The following is a 16,868-nucleotide window of genomic DNA, read 5'->3' as shown; positions in this document are numbered from 1 at the left end:
TAGTCTCCACGTCCCGCCCACCCGCTCTGAGGCGGATCCCCTGCGGTAGGAGCCGCGTTGCGGGCCGTGCTCCGATTGGCGCTCGGCGGCCGTTGGTCACCGCGCGGCCGGCTCCGCCCCGCTGCCCCTTCGGCCGCCGCGGCAGCCGCCGGGTCAGATGCAGCCGCTCGACGGGGAGAAGTCGGCGCCGCTCTCCTAAGCCGTTCGGTGAGAGGCTTCCGCCGGCCGCGCGTCTCCTTCCGAGTGCTGCGCGGGAGACAGCAGGCACCTCTGAGCCGGCGGCCGCCGCCAAGCCGTTACTCAGCACAACCGACGTCGCCGCGCCCGGCGCTCGGACGGCGGCGGTCGGGAGCGCGCGGGGTTACCGCTGCCCAGCGAGGGGGAGCCGGGAGAACCGCGCAGGTAGGGGTTGGGGGCGGCAAGCCGGGCCGATCTGGGGACGGCTGTGGTGGGGGGGAGGAGGGAGGAAGGAGGAAGAGAGAGGGAGGGGCTGCCAGGCAGGTGAGGCGCTCCGGGTGGCTGCGGCGAGGGACCGGGGCGGGCGGTGGCTTCCCCCGTCGCTCCGCCCGCGGGGTGCTGCGGGATGGCCGCTGCCCCGCTCACTCTGGGGGCGCCTTTGTTCGAGGATGGAGCAGCTGGCCGCTCCCGAGCTGTGCGTACCCAGGCCCCGAGCTCTTAGCGCCTCTGTCAGCGCTGCGAGCTTCTGGGAGCTGACTGGGGAGATGGGGTGTTGTGATGAGGCTGACTTACTGCGTTTCCTTGGTTCCTGCTGCTGCCGGCGAGGGCGAAGCTGGCCTTAGCCTTGCTCTCGAGCGGCGATCGCTTAAAAGTTTAACGCCTTCAGCCCAGTGGCAGCCACTCGAAAACACACGGTTTGTTTGTAACCAGTGTGTTCCGAACTCAGGTTCTGTTCTCATTATGCCTCTGTAAGGTTTGGTTGTTACTGTTGCTTGTTTGTTTTTTTGTTTTGTTTTGTTTTTCTCGAATGTAGTTGTTAAATTGTTTTTTTTAATTGTTTTTGTTTGAGAAGAGCTTGGAGGATTAATTAGTGACTTCACAGAATATCTTGGATTGTTTTTCATTACTGAATAAACTTCCTCAGTGTTATTTTCTGAACCTGCTGGATGTTCATTCTTAATAGCATTGTATAGGACGACTAAACTAATGTAGCTTACTTGTACACCGGTTTACTTAACGTTTTGTTCCTTCAGGTGTTGAACTGATACATGTTAAACTTGTATTCAAACCCTTCTTTCTGTAACAATGTACACAGATGTTAACGTTAGAGTTTCAGTAACGGTTTAAACTTCAGTTTTCATTGCTTTGCCTTCAGTGGAAGGGAGTGGGAAGCTACATTCAAGTGCGTTAATTCAGGACTGCATAAGGCAAAGTTAGGGTAACAATAAGATTTACAAACTGGCAGTAGTGCTTATAAATTTGACTTTATTCTTTTGAATTGTTCTTATGATGTAAGCAATGTAATCTAAATACATATTTACATTAAATCTGTAGAATTCTAAATATAAGATTTCTAGATAAGTGTTTGCATGGGCTGGGCTTTTCAGGCTAAGATGCTAATATATAGTAAAGTACTTTAAGATGTGAATAATAGAAACCAATCTGATTTACAGAGTAACAAGAACAGGAGTAATTGCTTATATGAAAGAACTGTTTGCATTATGCTAGGAATAGCAATATAAATATTTAAGGTGTACTTTCAGATTAGGTGGATTTTTCCCCTCTTCTGTCAGCCTTGATCATAAGGTTAATTGCTGAATTTGAATACTGCCTGTAGGCAGTTTTAAATTTACCTTTTTGTATGCTACTTTTTAATTATTGTTATTATTCATGAGAGAGTTAGATAAATTTCATAAAATGGTCTCCTCTTTCTTTTAAAGGCTCTTCTACAAAGAGTGGTCTTGTCACTAGAGTCTGTTTTGCTTCTTTTTGGAGCTGTAGTAAAATTCATGCATTAAATTTCCTTCCACAGATTTTTTCTATTATATCTGTAGCATGAAAACACAATATTCTTTATATTTCTAGAGGATATTGGCATTTCTCTTACTACATTCTTTTTGTTATTAGTAACTTCACCAGCATTAGGAACTATGTTTGCAGGGCAGCTCTGTCATCTTTACTGTTATGTTGTTGAAATGTGTTATCTTTATATGTGGAGATTCTAGTGTTATGAGGATAGATTTTCATCTTGCATACTCAAAAGCTGTTGGGTTGTGACCTGGATGTTCTCTGCATATGTTAGTCCCATCACACACCTATCCTTGTAGTAATTTCTGGTGGGAGTTGATTTTATCCTTGTTTTAGTGATAGAATGCATGTGAAGCATACTCATGCCTTTTCGTTATTGGTTTGGTATTTTTTTCCAAACAGTATCACCTATGATACTTAAAGTTCCATAAATTACATACCAGACTTATTAGAAGCCCAGAGGTTTCAGTAATATTCTTGATCTCTAGATGGGAAATTTGAACTTCTTTTGTGAAGACTTGGCAATGCTAAATGAAGATTTAATTAATTTTTTTTTTTTTTTGAAGTCTTATCTTAATTCCTGTGTTGGGAAGTCATTAGGAAATCATGTCGAATGTCTTCTTAATATTTAAAGGAAACAAACTTTAAAAACTTCACTGAAGTATCTAAGCCGTATACCTTCTGAGGAAGGATAAATGTCTGTTTTAATTGAAGTTATGACATCACGTGCATATCTACTAGGTTGAAATGCTGATTCAGTTGTACTTCTAAACAGTCATATCAGAATTACACTGTGCACCCTGGGGATTCTCACATCCTGGTTCCATTCCAGATCCAGAAGTAAAGGACACACTCATGTGAATACAATGAAAGACAAACCAGTTCCAGTATAATGAAAATATTTTGTTTAGTTGGAGGTATCCTCCTGAGGAAGACCAGTAGGTGTTCTATGACACGTTTGTTCAGTTAGTAATGCTAGGGATCTAATTTTTTTCTTCGGTTTTTCCAAGAAAAGACAATAGCAAGTATTTTCTTTAAAGCAAAGGCTGTTGCTGACCATGAGTCAAGTGGAGAATGGATCAGGAATAAGAAACTGCAGTTTCTTATGATTAAATGGACATTACATAAAGTCTATGTTATAGTCTGGTACAAGGAAAGAAATGATACTTTATCCATTTTCTTGCACATAATTCATTTGTCATATGTGGCAGCAACTCATATTTAGCACATCTAAGCTATGTTGGGGCCCTGTACCTCCTCAGCTGATTATCTGCAATTATTGCAGTAATGTGAATTCCACAGGCCAGCCAATATTACTACAAGAGATAGCAAATACTTGGTGTGAAATCTTATTTGTAGTGTTGCAAGGCTGTTTATGGTTATAAACAATGTAAACTCCTGTTTCAGTTCTTTCTGACAAGTAGATTATAAAGGAAGTAAGAAGTTTTGCAGTTATTTATGTTGGAATAGAATGCAGTGGTCTATTCCTGTACACAAGAGGCTGTTTGTACTTTAGTTTTGAAGGTACCGCTACATTTTTTCCAATGAAATGAAAATTCTTCCCCCCCATCGTAACGCACACTGTATTATGTAGCTTTGACGTTCAAATTTTCTAGAAAAGTGTGAAAAAATACTCAATTTAATAGTTTCTATAGAAATAGAGGTGTGATTGAATACTGAGTCATTGGTGGTGTTTGCAGAACTAAAAAAGCCCATTGAAGTATTATAACAATACTGTTGTTCAAAGACTGTGAATATGAGCTTTCTGATTAAGGTGAAGAAAGTGGTTCCTTTGGTGCTCACAGCCGTGAGAGACATAAAGCAGGAAATAAATATTTACCTATTCTTGTGAATAAGATGTTCAAAGCCTTTTGAGAGTCTCTGGACCTCTTCTGTAGGTCTTTTCCACTTTTCTTTACTTGCATGATGAAAGAAATGTCCAATAATGTCACTTGAAAGGGAGCAGATGAACAATTACAAGTTTAAGTGACTAATTTGCTTATTGCATTAATATACAAGTCTATTTCCTTAATTGGTAGGTCATATACTCCAGATCTGTTCATTAAGAGATAACTTCTCTTTTCATGGGAGATGATGGCCCCTTTCTGCCATCTCCCGTAACTGGTTATGTTGACAACTCATGTCTAAGAATCTGTGATTTCCCTCTGTTTTGAAGAAAACTAGAGACTTGGTATGAAAACACCCGACCAGTTTTGGGGGAGGAAAAAAGGACAACCAACCCATTGTTTTATGCTGCACAAGGAGCAGTAATATTTCTGAAATGCACATCTTCTTTATTAGACTTTCTTGCTGTGATTTAGTTCTCAAGAAGTATATTCTATGATTGTGTAGATCTATATGAATGTCACGCACTGCACCAAGGGAAGAGACCATTCATACAGTCAGAATAAGGCTAATTGTTCAGCCATCTGTATTCAAAAGTTCTTATGGTAATGCCCTATAAATTTTTTCTGAGGAGAAGTGTATACAAGTTAAAAAACAGACTGAAATGTGATTTCGATGTTGCCAGGTATCATAGTTAGCAGTAAGACTTTATTGTTGACTGACACAAGGGAATTATTGCCTGAAACCACAAAGGAATGTGACATCAGAAGTTGGCTTTCTGTTGTTGTTATTCCTGTTTTTAAGCTTGACTCTAGCTGTCAAAACTGGCACATGAAATTGTAGGAGAGTTTCCATTTGTGTGACCCAGTAGGAAGCGAGCATGAGACCTGTAGTAGAGCTGGGGTGGGAAAGTTCTTTGAGATAAAACATCAGATGTATTCACAACAGGAAAGTAAATACTTATGCTAGGTGTGCTGATGTACTTCATGGTTCTTGGCAGATTCTGTCATTCTCCTACCTTCAAGGGAAAAGTACTGTCACATTAAAGATTTCTTTCCTCTTTCTTCTCAGCCTTCTAAATTAGGAGAAGTCAGTTCTCTATCAGGGCAGCAATGTCGTTAACTAGCTTGCTTTAGGTCTGTGTCTATTTTGCTCTTTTTCAAACTCCCTCTCCCCTCCCACTTAATGTGCTTTGAATTTGTAGTATAGATTATATTGTTTTGTCAGTTATTTGTGTTACAACAGTATGCCTGGAGTGTTTTTGTTAAAACATGGGATAAGAAGTCATTTCTTTAAGATTGATAATATAACCCCAATTCTGATGTGCAAAATGAGAAACTTAGTTGATAACCACTTTAAGGGGATTGGAAATGTTGTCAGACAGAATGCAGAGCTAAGAATAGTTTACAGCTGGATTTCAGAGGGGTAAAGGTCTGCTTGCTAGGCAGTAGAAGAATCTCTTTTTGACCTTTGTGCACCTCTCATACTGATGATACTGTTTGCAAGATTTCGTGACTCAAACTGAGAATGTATTGTCATTATATGGGAAGTATAGTATCAGTTTGTGGTGTAGGATGAATCTGTGTGATCTTCATATCCTGCAAACACTGCAGTGTACTTTAATTGCTCTTTATAATGCCAATTTGTCAGGGGAGTGAGTGTTCAACTTCTGTTGCTCTGAGGTGAGTAGCCTCAAAAGAAACTAAAAGTCATGCTTGTTCTTGGCCTAAGCAATCATATTCCAGTTCTAGTATCTGGCAAGGCTTAACAGTTACCATTCTTCTGTAATAATATGCTAATTCTAAAGATGGTACTAATAACAAAAAGGTGTTGTATAGAAATTTAAGCATATACTTAAGCTTTTGCTTTGTTTAAACAATTCCACTAAACTTCAATGTTATTTTCTCAAGAGATTGAACTTACAACTTCAGTGAGGTCTTTCCTTTTTTTATGTCACTTTTTAACTAGAAACTGATACCATTCTCTCTTCCTGTTTCAGACTAGAAGATGAATAATCTTTCCTTCAGTGAACTGTGTTGCCTGTTTTGTTGTCCACCATGCCCAGGGAAAATTGCTTCCAAACTGGCATTCTTACCTCCTGATCCCACATACACTCTGATGTGTGATGAAAGTGGTAGCCGCTGGACTTTACATCTCTCAGAGAGAGCAGACTGGCAGTATTCATCAAGAGAAAAAGATGCTATTGAGTGCTTCATGACTAGAACAAGTAAAGGTAACAGGATTGCCTGTATGTTTGTGCGTTGCTCACCTAACGCCAAATATACTTTGCTCTTCTCACACGGAAATGCTGTTGATCTTGGTCAGATGAGCAGCTTTTATATAGGACTGGGTTCACGGATTAATTGCAACATATTCTCATATGATTATTCTGGATATGGTGCAAGCTCTGGCAAGCCAACAGAAAAGAATCTGTATGCTGACATTGATGCTGCTTGGGTGGCTCTTAGGACAAGGTAAGACATTACACCATGCTTTCTAAATCACTGTGCTTAATCTGCACTGGTAAATAAAACAGAAATGCTGTTTTTTGTGATTAATTTATTCATATCAAAGCGGACTGGTGATATCTTGTAACAAATGTATTGTTTGTATTGAGCAGTGTCAGTATTTAGCACTGATATACTTGAGAAACTGAAATGGATGAAGTTTAGTAAGGTGTCATCTGGTGTTATTTGAGTGTTTCAAATGTAGCCCTTACTGTCTTAATTAAGGATCCTCTTTGTTGGCAGTATTAGAGGAGAAGAAAAACCTACGGTAGATTCCCCAGTCACAGAGCTACTGGTATAATGGGGAAGAGAAAACAGAAGTTTATTTTTCAGATATTTAATGGTCTTTGAGTGTTCAGACTTCAATTGTTTCAAAATTCAGACTAGTAGCTACAGCATTTCCAGAAGGTAGAAAGATTTTTGTTTTATAAGGAAAGCTATTTTTAGCAAAGTACGGTGTCTGAGAGAGGAGGTAATTAATCTACACAAGTACCTTATGGTAGGAACAAAGCCCAGGAATTTGAATCACTGCTGTTAGCACATATTAAAACTGGACAAGGGAAAATAAAATCCCAAGATGGGAAGATGCTGTTTCCAGAGCCTGTGTTCTAAGCCTTTACTTTTAAGATGGTAAAACAGTAAGGTAAATATTGTAGACATGTTCTGTGATACAGGTAGGAGTCCCAGCTACCAGATAAATAAAGCCCCCTTCTTCAAGTTGTCATCACTTTCTTGCCATGAGTTGTTAAATTTAAAGCAAAACTCTAATTTCTGTAGTTTAAGTATTCATAAAACAAGATTTAAACTAGTTGGTAATTGTTTCCTTCCCCGCTCTCACCCCATCATCTTTGAACAATTTCTGTATGGAAACCTGGAAGGAAATACAGTGGTAATTTGAGTTCTCCCCTCCATTCTTGAACAATATCTTTCCTAATCAAATAAGGATATAGCTCATAACAATATCCCATCTGAATATATCACAAAATGGCCAGGGTTGGAAGGGACCTTAAGGACATGAATCTCCAACTCCCCTGCCACATGCAGGGCCACCAACCTCCACATTTAATACTAGACCAGGCTGCCCAGGGCCCCATCCAATCTTAAGGCCTTGAACACCTCCAGGGATGGGGCATCCACAACCTCTCTGTGCAGCCTGTACCAGCACCTCACCACTCTTTCTGTAAAGAACTTCCCCCTGACATCCAGCCTAAATCTTCCCTTCCTCAACCTAAAACCATTTCCCCTTATCCTGCTGTTATCTACCCTTTCAGAGAGTTGATTCTCCTCTATTTGTAAGCTCTCTTTAGGTACTGAAAGGCTGCAATGAGCTGAACAGCCATTGTAGAGAAGGAGAGGGGCATATGACTCTAACTGCATATTCCTTCCCTTTTACTTTCCTTCTTCTATTCAGGAATGATTCTGCCTTGAGCCTATTTGCTCCTGTGAGATGTTTTATGTCAAAACTTTGTGTAGAAATATTTAAGTATCTAGAGCTAGGATTTTATATTTAGGTATATAGTGCCCAATTTGTGGGTTTCTCAGACATGAACTTAATTTTTTTTCATTGACTAAAAAGTGATTATTATTACTAGTTTTCACTTTCTACTTTAAACAACTTTCCAGCTGGTTTTGCTTTTGTGTTTGAATGCTGAGTGGAATACAGTGAAGTTCAGTACATGACTCTGGAAGTACTAGTTCATACAGTATGGTTGCCAGTGTTCTCTTGAGCCCTGAAGCAGTGCTCAGCTGCTCTTTAGTAGTTAATATCAGGACCAGAATGCAATCTTTAAACGTTTGCTGCGGTGCTGATTCACTTTTCTAGTGTAGCCTGTTCTGTCAGTGTTACACTGGCATTGTCTTTAATGCTTTATGAAATCAGTGTTCTGTAAAAGCAAATTAGTTCTATGGGTTCTTTGTAGGGTAAATGTAATTTCTTTGAAGTTCCTTTTGATAGGAAAAGTCTATGTCTTGCAAATGTAGGCTTACAAACCATGCCTCACTGATTGTGTGATGGACAAAGAAAGAAATAGAGACGTTACATCTGTTGAAGGTTGATCACAGCCACTCAACTTCCTACGTTCTCTATTCTGAGAAATAGGATCACAGAATCCCACATTGAAAGATGTGGGAGATGGAGAGGTTGGCTTGATCTCATTGAGTCTTGACTTGCTGATAATGAGGTTCTGGAAAAGAGACAGAAGTATCTGGGGTAACTGAAATTCTCACGTGGACATAATTCTACAGTCAAAACTGCTGCTTGTGTTAAAGATGTGTTAGTTATTTATTGGAAGAACTTTCCTGATGGCCACTGCTTTCCTGCAGGGAGTAGAAATAGTCTTTTGAAGTAATATTCAGGGTGAAATCAAGATTAGTACAACCCCATTTTCTCAAAAGAGGTTCTTACAAAGATATGTGAATATTATCATGCATGTAGATGAATGTGGAGTACTATTTGGCAGTGAAGCAGAAGAGAAGATTGGATGATGCAGATGGAGATTCTGAATTGTTCTTGTTTATCTGCTTTTAATATTTCAGTTGGACTCAGTAGTTGTCCTTGTGGATGCTGACTGTTAAAGATGGCAAGGTGATTCACTGCCATGGTGTTTAGGAAAGATGCACAGTATTGCATATTCATCTTCATGGCACTATATAAAAGCCACAAGTGAGAACATTCTCTTTCTGACTGTCATAGCTACGAAGTGTTGAAATGCAAGTAGTCATTTTGGGATACGCCTATCTTCTGCTGCTCTGGTCTCTGAATGCCTTTGATGACACACTAGAAAGGGTGGAAAGGTTTAACCAGCCCCAGGCAAATGCAGGGCAAGTGGTGCTCATTCAGAAACCTGAAGACATGCCAAGGTTGATTCATAATGAGATTCTTCTTTAGGAAGTCAAGCTACCTTGTTGCTGTTTCCTACCATGGATCGAACAATATTCTAAAAGCTGAAGGATCTCACTGTCGTACTGATGTGTCAAAATGGATAGAATATCCACAACTCAAACTTAATTCAAATCTATTCTGATGATAGCTGAAATATTCTTTTGAAAATTGACATATTACATTTTTCATTCAAAAGTAGCATTCTCTTATACTACTATTGGCGCACATTAGGAGAAGGGCTATTTCTTTCTGTGCCTAAGCTTACAATATTTTTAGAGAGATTACACTTTTAAATTGATGAGCAAAAATGTCCTCGGTTTACTGTGATAATAATCTTATCAATAGAATGAATGTATGAATAGCATTGTAAGGTCTATAAAAGGCCAGTCTATCTTGAAAGAGATAAAGGAGGTATGTCTTGTTGTTACTACATGCATGATCAATGCACCTGCCTCTCTTAAAACTTGCTTCTTTCAGCCTCTCTGGCAATGTTATATTTTGCATACACAGAAAGGAAAGGTGCTACTGAGTTGAGGAAGAGTTTTCATCTTGTGAATTTAATTCATGGCCTGGAATGTTGATAGTTAGGGATGTTTGTGTCGTTCATGTTCTGCAATTTGCACCCATAATTTAAGGTGTTATGCACGTAATGACAAAAGGTTCTGAAATCTGCATTTAAAACTCCATTAGGATGTTCTCTTTATTTCATCTACACCAGGCAGTGCTGTCAGTTGGTTAAGTCAGTGCTGTACTGATTTAACAAACGGTAACCTATTTAGAACATCTATTGCGCCACTTTGTTAGTAAGAACCTAGGAGATATTACTGAAAATGAACCCTTTTAAGGTTGGTTGTACCTATGCTTTGTTTTGTAAAGGGAGCAAGTCTTCAAGATCAATGGCAGTACTTCGGAGATAATAAGATAAACTGCTTTCTGTCTCCATTAGATGTATCAAGAGCAAAATGGCAGATATTCCAGGGGCCCACATTGCACACCATAGTAACTTCTGCTTATTTTTTAGTTGTTAAAGGTAACTTTAATCTTACAAACTGCAAGATTTCTGTCATAGTAATGTGTATGTTAAATAAAAAGAGTAGAAAAGTAAGAGACTGTAAATAAGATCTTTTCTATTTGTCTCTGTCACTTATCTTAGTGACAGAGACAAATATAAAGGAAATAGTAAAGGAGTTTTTGCTACAGCGCTTTGTGAAGGTTGCCACAGAGGAGGGAAAAGAATATTTTGTGCTGTTTAGAACACGAGTTCTTTTATTATCAGAAGGTGAGAAGATTAGGGAGGAGTGATCAGGGTTGCCTCTATTACAAGGGACCATCATTTGTAGGCTCACAGAAGAGTAGATAAGGGTGACTAATAAAACCATGTGTTAGGCTGGGTTACTAGAACTAGGAAGTGGTGTAATTATACAGTTAGTGGTATACTGGCTTGCTCTTTCCTCTGTCCCTCCTCTGTCAAGTCATTACTTGTCCAACTATGAAGACAGCCTGCACAGAAGAGCAGAAAAGTAGCTGCTCTACTCCCAGAAAGGATTAGTACACTTTACTAAGCTAGTTAGTAGAACCCAATGAGGGCAACATGTGGCTGAAAATCAAAGTAGGAAAGTACTGTTCTTTTTGACAATATTACATGATTTAGTAGTGACACTAACCTATATCTTTAATGTGATGTGTGTGTGAATGTTAGCAAACTTGTGAGCGGGGTTAAATCTATTTCTAAAAGTACTGCTCATCAAGTTTCGTGTTTTCTGTGAAGGTAGCCCTTGGGTGTGTAAACTTAAAGGATAAATCAGATGTTGAAAGGAATTGAAATCTCAGTTGCTCTGGAAAAATAATGTTTTGGCAGCCTTTATGCTGCAGAAAATGTCTAGATTTTATGCTAAATTCAGTCCTGAGTAACTTGTCACTGAGGAAGGCTGCTTTCTCTGAGAATGTGCATTTCTTTGCTGCTGCTTTCATATTTTTTTTTCTGAAGTCTGTTATGGTGATTGTGGCCAAAAAAAATCCCTCACAGTTATCACCACCAACCAAAAAAAAAGTCAATCTAAATGATGTTATCTATGATTTCCTTAATAGACAGTAGTATGCATTACTACTGTGATCAGTGTAATGAGTTTTCAAAAATGCCAGCAGTTTTCAAGGCAAGTGTTTGAGCTCTTGTCTCCTGAATAGGTGCTTTCAGCATATAGCTCTATAACTTCCCCTTCCTCAGGATGGCCTGCCATTCTTAAGGGACTGTATTACTGTTGCATTTGCTCTTGATTTCATACTTTTCATTCTGGAGGAAGTTAATTTTTAGTTAATAATTCATAGCAATAAAAGAATCATTGAATTATGAAGTTATTAACTTATTAACTGTTCTCTCAAATTAGAACCTGGGCATTTAATAACTTTCTATGAAATTTCTTGGAATTTACCAGTGTAGGACTGCCAAAAGGAAGAGTCAATTAATTCTATGGATAAGGAATTTTCTAGCAGCCTTTTTCTCACACAACTCCTTAGTTTTAAGCTAGAAGGTGATACTTTTGAGAGAGGAACTGAAGGATGTTTGGACTCCTCTTTTTCTTTCAACTTTCCTTTTGAAGAGTAGGAGGTGAGGAAAGAGTGGAGAGGGGAAGGAGGAAACTAGAGAAACAGATACCACTTTGGATCTTTGGTTCTTTGGCTCTCAAGGAGCTTTTTGCTTACTTTTCACACCAGAATATTTGAAAGTCTAACTGCTTTGAACTGCCACTGCTGGTTATAAGTTTGACTATTTTTGTTTCCAGACTGTAAAAGCTGTTTGAGTGGTGCTGTGAGGCAGTCTGGCTGTGGTGCAGAAAAGGTTTACTTTAATCCAAATATAGTAAGCACTTTCCTGGATTTCTTTTTGTAGCTGATATTTGGGTCCAAAGAGGAAGAATAAAGGCAATGGAAAACATACAATGAAAAATGTTTATTTTTTGCTTTAAAGCTTTGTGTAGTAGTCTTTACCTTGTAGAGTCTGATACTGGTGAAAATGCGTGATGGATTTGCAAGGTGTTGTTCTGTGATAATGTACTGCTAAATTTGATGTCACACTTATAATACAGTGTGTCACTTATTTAGTGCGACTTTGTTCTGATTTGTAAAAGGGATAGAAGGACATTGTATTTTCAGAATGCAAAAAATGTGCTGTTTTAGAAGACTTATTCTGTTTTCAAGTGTTTCAGTATAGATAAAGAAATAGTGAAGACCTTACATCTTCTACATTTCAAAGCATTAATTCATTGTTTTGTAGTATGTTGGAATTCTGAGAAAGTCTTAATAGGAATGCTAGATGTTTGAGTTTTTTTTCCTGTGTCTGAGAACTGCTTTGAGATAGGGAGTTTGCCAGTAACAGAAAACTGATGATTAAGTCTTGGTATTTTAGAACTCTTACTTTGGTTGTATTCTAGAAACTCTTTCTAGGAAACATTAAGTTTTCTTGGTATAAATGGAGTCTATGCATGTCTGTGCTGAATGTTTTGTGAATTCTTGAAAAGTACTTGTTCTACAGACATTCGTTTATTTTATGGAATCTTGAACAATTTCTTGTTACCTTAATTTTTGTATTTTATGGAGTTATGCTCATGGATCAACTTGAGAACTCTAAGCATGGGTGTTAGCTGGTACAGATCTCTCACCTTTTGCTGAGAAGATGCATGTGTTTATTATAGAAAAGGTAATGGCTGAACCTTCCTTAACTTTAAATGAAAACAGTTGTCAGTTCCCCTAGGAATTTTGCCAGACATTAAAATTGCAGTATGCTATTCCATAGCACTGTTAGGCTAGTCTAGTGTAAATTAGAGAGCTAACAAACTTCTGATAATACATTAGAATGACTTATATTTTGTTTTTGAATGCAGTGCTGTATCTCTTTCTATTTAAAGTACTTCCTCTCTTACATAAACTACAGGTTTCCATGTAGACACTTCTGCAGATCCAATCTGTGATAAAAATGCTTTGTTGGTATTTTTCAGTGTGTCAGTACTTACTTTCTGCTGTGGATACTGTTCTTGCCAGCATAACGTCTTGCTCAGATTTTTCCAGTACTGCTGTGTTGCTTGGCAATCAGATCATCCTTGCATCCACATTACTGCAGAAAAATACATTAGATTTGATCTGGATAGGTGCAGCTAGATGTTTCAAACTTTCATCTACCTCAGTTACAGAAAAAAAGACACAATTTTTTTGTCTTGGGGGAGAGGAAATTGACTTGAACTATGTAGTGCCTATTGGGATATGTTAATGGTATTAGCTGAAGTATTTCTTTTTCTAACTATATTTCAAATAGACCAATCAGAAAGAAGCATCTTACTATTACAGAGAATATATAGTATTTTGGACACTGTCTGTAAGGGTATGCCTTATGTTTCATGAAGTTGAATGATGTCACCATCTTGCAGTTTTTACCAGATAACAGACAAGTAAAACTGACAACATGTTTTGCTTGCTTGACTATCCTCTAGGTAATGGTAACTATAAGCCTAGTTAGGCTCTAATTCCTGTTGTAGCTCCACAGAAGTTACCAATAAAGATACTTAACTAGTATACAAGTTGCAATAGCATTCTGAAGTCTATGTTTCAAAACCTAAAGCGTCATTCTTTCTTAAGGCAAGAAATGTGCTGCAAATACAGACAAAGTCTTCCTTTTACCTCAGCAATGATCTAATATATGCTTTCTTGTTCTAGCTTCAGTTTTATCTTCCCCAGGAATCTTTAATGTATGGAGATGGTTTGTTTGCCTTTTTACAGATTTTGTCTATTTCCCTTTATATGCCTTTTCATTAACTTATTTGATCTTCTAGGTACGGAATCCGCCCTGAAAATGTGATTATATATGGCCAAAGTATAGGAACAGTACCATCTGTGGATCTTGCTGCTAGATATGAAAGTGCTGCTGTAATCCTACATTCTCCACTGACCTCAGGAATGCGAGTAGCTTTTCCTGATACAAAGAAGACCTATTGCTTTGATGCATTCCCAAAGTAAGTTGTGGGATTCTTTTTGCATGTATTTTTTTTCCAATTACATAAGCTTTGTATTAGGGAAATAAGTAATATGATAAATTCTCAGAATGTTCATTAAAGGCTTAAAGGATAATTGGAGTAGATAAAAGCAAGAAACATTTTATTTGAAGGAGTCTGTAGAACTTCTTAAATCTTTAAAGTTTTTCACATCTCTAATTGTTGCTGTGGATATCTGAAGAGTGATTAGTTTTAGTGTAACCCTTAATACCTCCAACAATAAGCAGTTCTCTTCTGGTGAGTTGTTAAGTTGAGTAACTACAAAGGAACCCTTCTGCATGTTTTTCGTAAGTATTAAAGACTGAGAAAAACAGGCTGTAGAAAACTCCTGTCATATATTTCAGAACTATGCCACTATTTTACCCTCATGAACTGGTGCACTTGGTTCAAAGATCTGCTTGCAAGATCTAACTTTTTCCCCACAAGATCTATAACATAAAGAGCCAAAATTATTTTAGTTCTGAAAAGCATGGTTTTTTTAATTGAAAATCTCTGAAGTAGTAATTTCGTCAGTTCTATAACTGATTCAGTATATATTTCAATAAATATTTTTAAGCTTCATGTTTTTAACAAACATAGTAATGAATATCACTTTCAAATTGCTGAGTTATTCAATCCTACTAGCTTCTGGGAGTGTTTGTCCTTTCTGTTTAGCTTAAGCGTGCTGCTACAATTGTTTCCAGAGTGTCGATAAGATCTATTTCTATTTAAACAATTCCAAAATTAAATAGTTAAAACTAGAGTATATAATTAAAAAGTGAATTCAAGAGTCTCCAGTCCTTCAAAGAAGTTATAATAAAACTGACTGCATTCATAGAAACAATCTTTTTCTTACAGCATTGACAAAATTTCTAAAATAACATCTCCTGTGTTAATTATCCATGGGACTGAAGATGAAGTAATTGACTTTTCACATGGCCTAGCCTTATTTGAACGTTGCCAGAGACCTGTAGAGCCACTGTGGGTAGAAGGAGCAGGCCATAATGATGTGGAGCTCTATGGACAATATCTTGAAAGATTAAAACGGTTTGTGTCGCAGGAATTGGTGAATTTGTAATTTCCTTTGTATATTTACGTGCTTCTTCATTTCACTGCAGAACTGCACACCTTGATAAGTACATAACATAAAACCTGAAGGTTGTGTTTTCAAATCATATTGGTTGCCTTCATTAGATGTACAGGTAATGATTTGTCAACATAATTAATGAAGGTTTTGATGCCAGTATTATTAACTGGAATTGTATCATCAGTCAAGGTTGGCAGTTCATATTACTTTGTGAGGTTTTTCTTTACAGATTTAAAAAAAAACATAAGTACTGTATGAAATTTTAATTATATAAAATCAGATGCTGTAAAAGTGTTGCCAAATGCTCTAGCATATTAAAAACAAGTTTATAAATATTTTTTAAACATCTCAAAATGTACTGTGACTTACTCTGTTTCTCAGATGTAAATTTAAAACCAGACTTCTAAGCACTTGTCCTGTAAAAATGCAATAGCCATGCAATTCGAGCAATTATTCATGTATGTAATAAGAATGAAGCATCAATGGAAATGACCTGTGCCCTGTTATAGAGGGAGGGGGATCAAATTAGGTCTTTCCATATTTTTTATATCTTTTGTGCTTAGTTTTACTTCAGTTGTTCTGTTTTTGTCCTTGTGCTGTTTTATAACTTGAAAGGGGCAAATTTACTCATGCATCTTCTTAGCTGCCCTAATCTTGCCAAAATAATGTTAAAATAGTCATTGTTACAACTTAAAGATCATTATATGATTGCTACTGAGGCCACTAAGTACTACTTTGGAACAAACAGGACTCTTGGAACCTAGAAAGCTTTGTGGACAACGTAATTTTAAATGCTGATTGTATAGAGATGCAGTGTTTCAGTAGGAAAAACCCAGAAGCTTATTTAACTTTGTAATAAAATTTGAAAGTTTGCCATTTGTTCAGACTTACTTTTGGATGTTTAGTGTAAAAGTTCCTTGGTTTTTAGTATCGTATGGAAATTTTACATATTGCTCTCTCCTAGACAAGAGTGGGAGGAGGGGCAAGAATGTTGACATTTTCCTGTTAAGTCATACTAAAATAAACTTTGTAAGTTGCCTTTCTTTGAATGCATTTTACTTGAATAAAAATATGAAAAAAAATAACTATATGTAGCCTATTTGTAAAATGGGTAATCTGAAAGTACGCACTGTGCTTCTAATTTTAAGGCCTTATGTAGTTTAATTGTTCTGCTTGTTTTGTGACTCAGACTATTGTATAATTAAATGCAGCATCACATTGTGAAAACTTTCAGATGTGTTGATTTAACAGTAAACAATATTCTAAGTACTTGTTTGTTCTTCATTTCTTTTTTTTTTTTTAAGCTAGAAAAGGAAAAACTGAAAATTAGAGTAGTAACTTACAGCTAATATTATTGGCACGTATTTTTTTTATGAGCAACTATTGCTCTGACCACCTTCTCACCCCCATTCTCCCGAATTCTTACTGCTCCCAGATGTTCAACCTACAGTTTTCATTGTAACTTCATTATAAATATTGTTCTGTGGGGAATTCAAGGTTCACTTTGAAATCAGTTGTGAATTTCTCTTATGCTCTCTGGTTGT

At 37.6% G+C, this 16,868-nt stretch overlaps 1 protein-coding gene across 2 annotated transcripts; it reads left to right on the top strand.

Moving 5' to 3' along the window:
- Positions 1 to 24: 24 nt before the first annotated feature.
- ABHD17B (abhydrolase domain containing 17B, depalmitoylase) lies at positions 25 to 16,593 on the top strand. Of its 2 annotated transcripts, none has more exons than XM_085213050.1 (4): positions 25 to 207; positions 5,831 to 6,305; positions 14,040 to 14,219; positions 15,096 to 16,593. In XM_085213050.1, the coding sequence occupies exons 2-4, from the start codon at positions 5,839 to 5,841 to the stop codon at positions 15,313 to 15,315; spliced, it is 867 nt and encodes a 288-aa protein (XP_085069176.1). In that variant the 5' UTR covers positions 25 to 207; positions 5,831 to 5,838; the 3' UTR covers positions 15,316 to 16,593. The 2 variants fall into 2 exon arrangements, with proteins under 2 accessions (XP_085069176.1, XP_085069175.1); XM_085213049.1 differs by having other exon boundaries at positions 26 to 402.
- Positions 16,594 to 16,868: the final 275 nt, after the last annotated feature.

The sequence above is a fragment of the Meleagris gallopavo genome, chromosome Z (genome assembly GCF_905368555.1).
Source record: "Meleagris gallopavo chromosome Z, MGAL_WU_HG_1.1, whole genome shotgun sequence".
NCBI classification, from domain to species: Eukaryota; Metazoa; Chordata; class Aves; order Galliformes; family Phasianidae; genus Meleagris; species Meleagris gallopavo.
The sequence above is the reverse complement of the archived record's forward strand: the minus strand, read 5'-3'. Positions and strand labels throughout refer to the sequence as shown.

Excerpts from the sequence above, each read along its gene's own strand:
- ABHD17B (XM_085213050.1), top strand. The coding sequence starts at position 5,839 with ATGAATAATCTTTCCTTCAGTGAACTGTGTTGCCTGTTTTGTTGTCCA. Across the intron at positions 6,306-14,039 it reads TGGGTGGCTCTTAGGACAAG|GTACGGAATCCGCCCTGAAA; the intron begins GTAAGACATTAC and ends TTGATCTTCTAG. Across the intron at positions 14,220-15,095 it reads TGCTTTGATGCATTCCCAAA|CATTGACAAAATTTCTAAAA; the intron begins GTAAGTTGTGGG and ends TTTTTCTTACAG.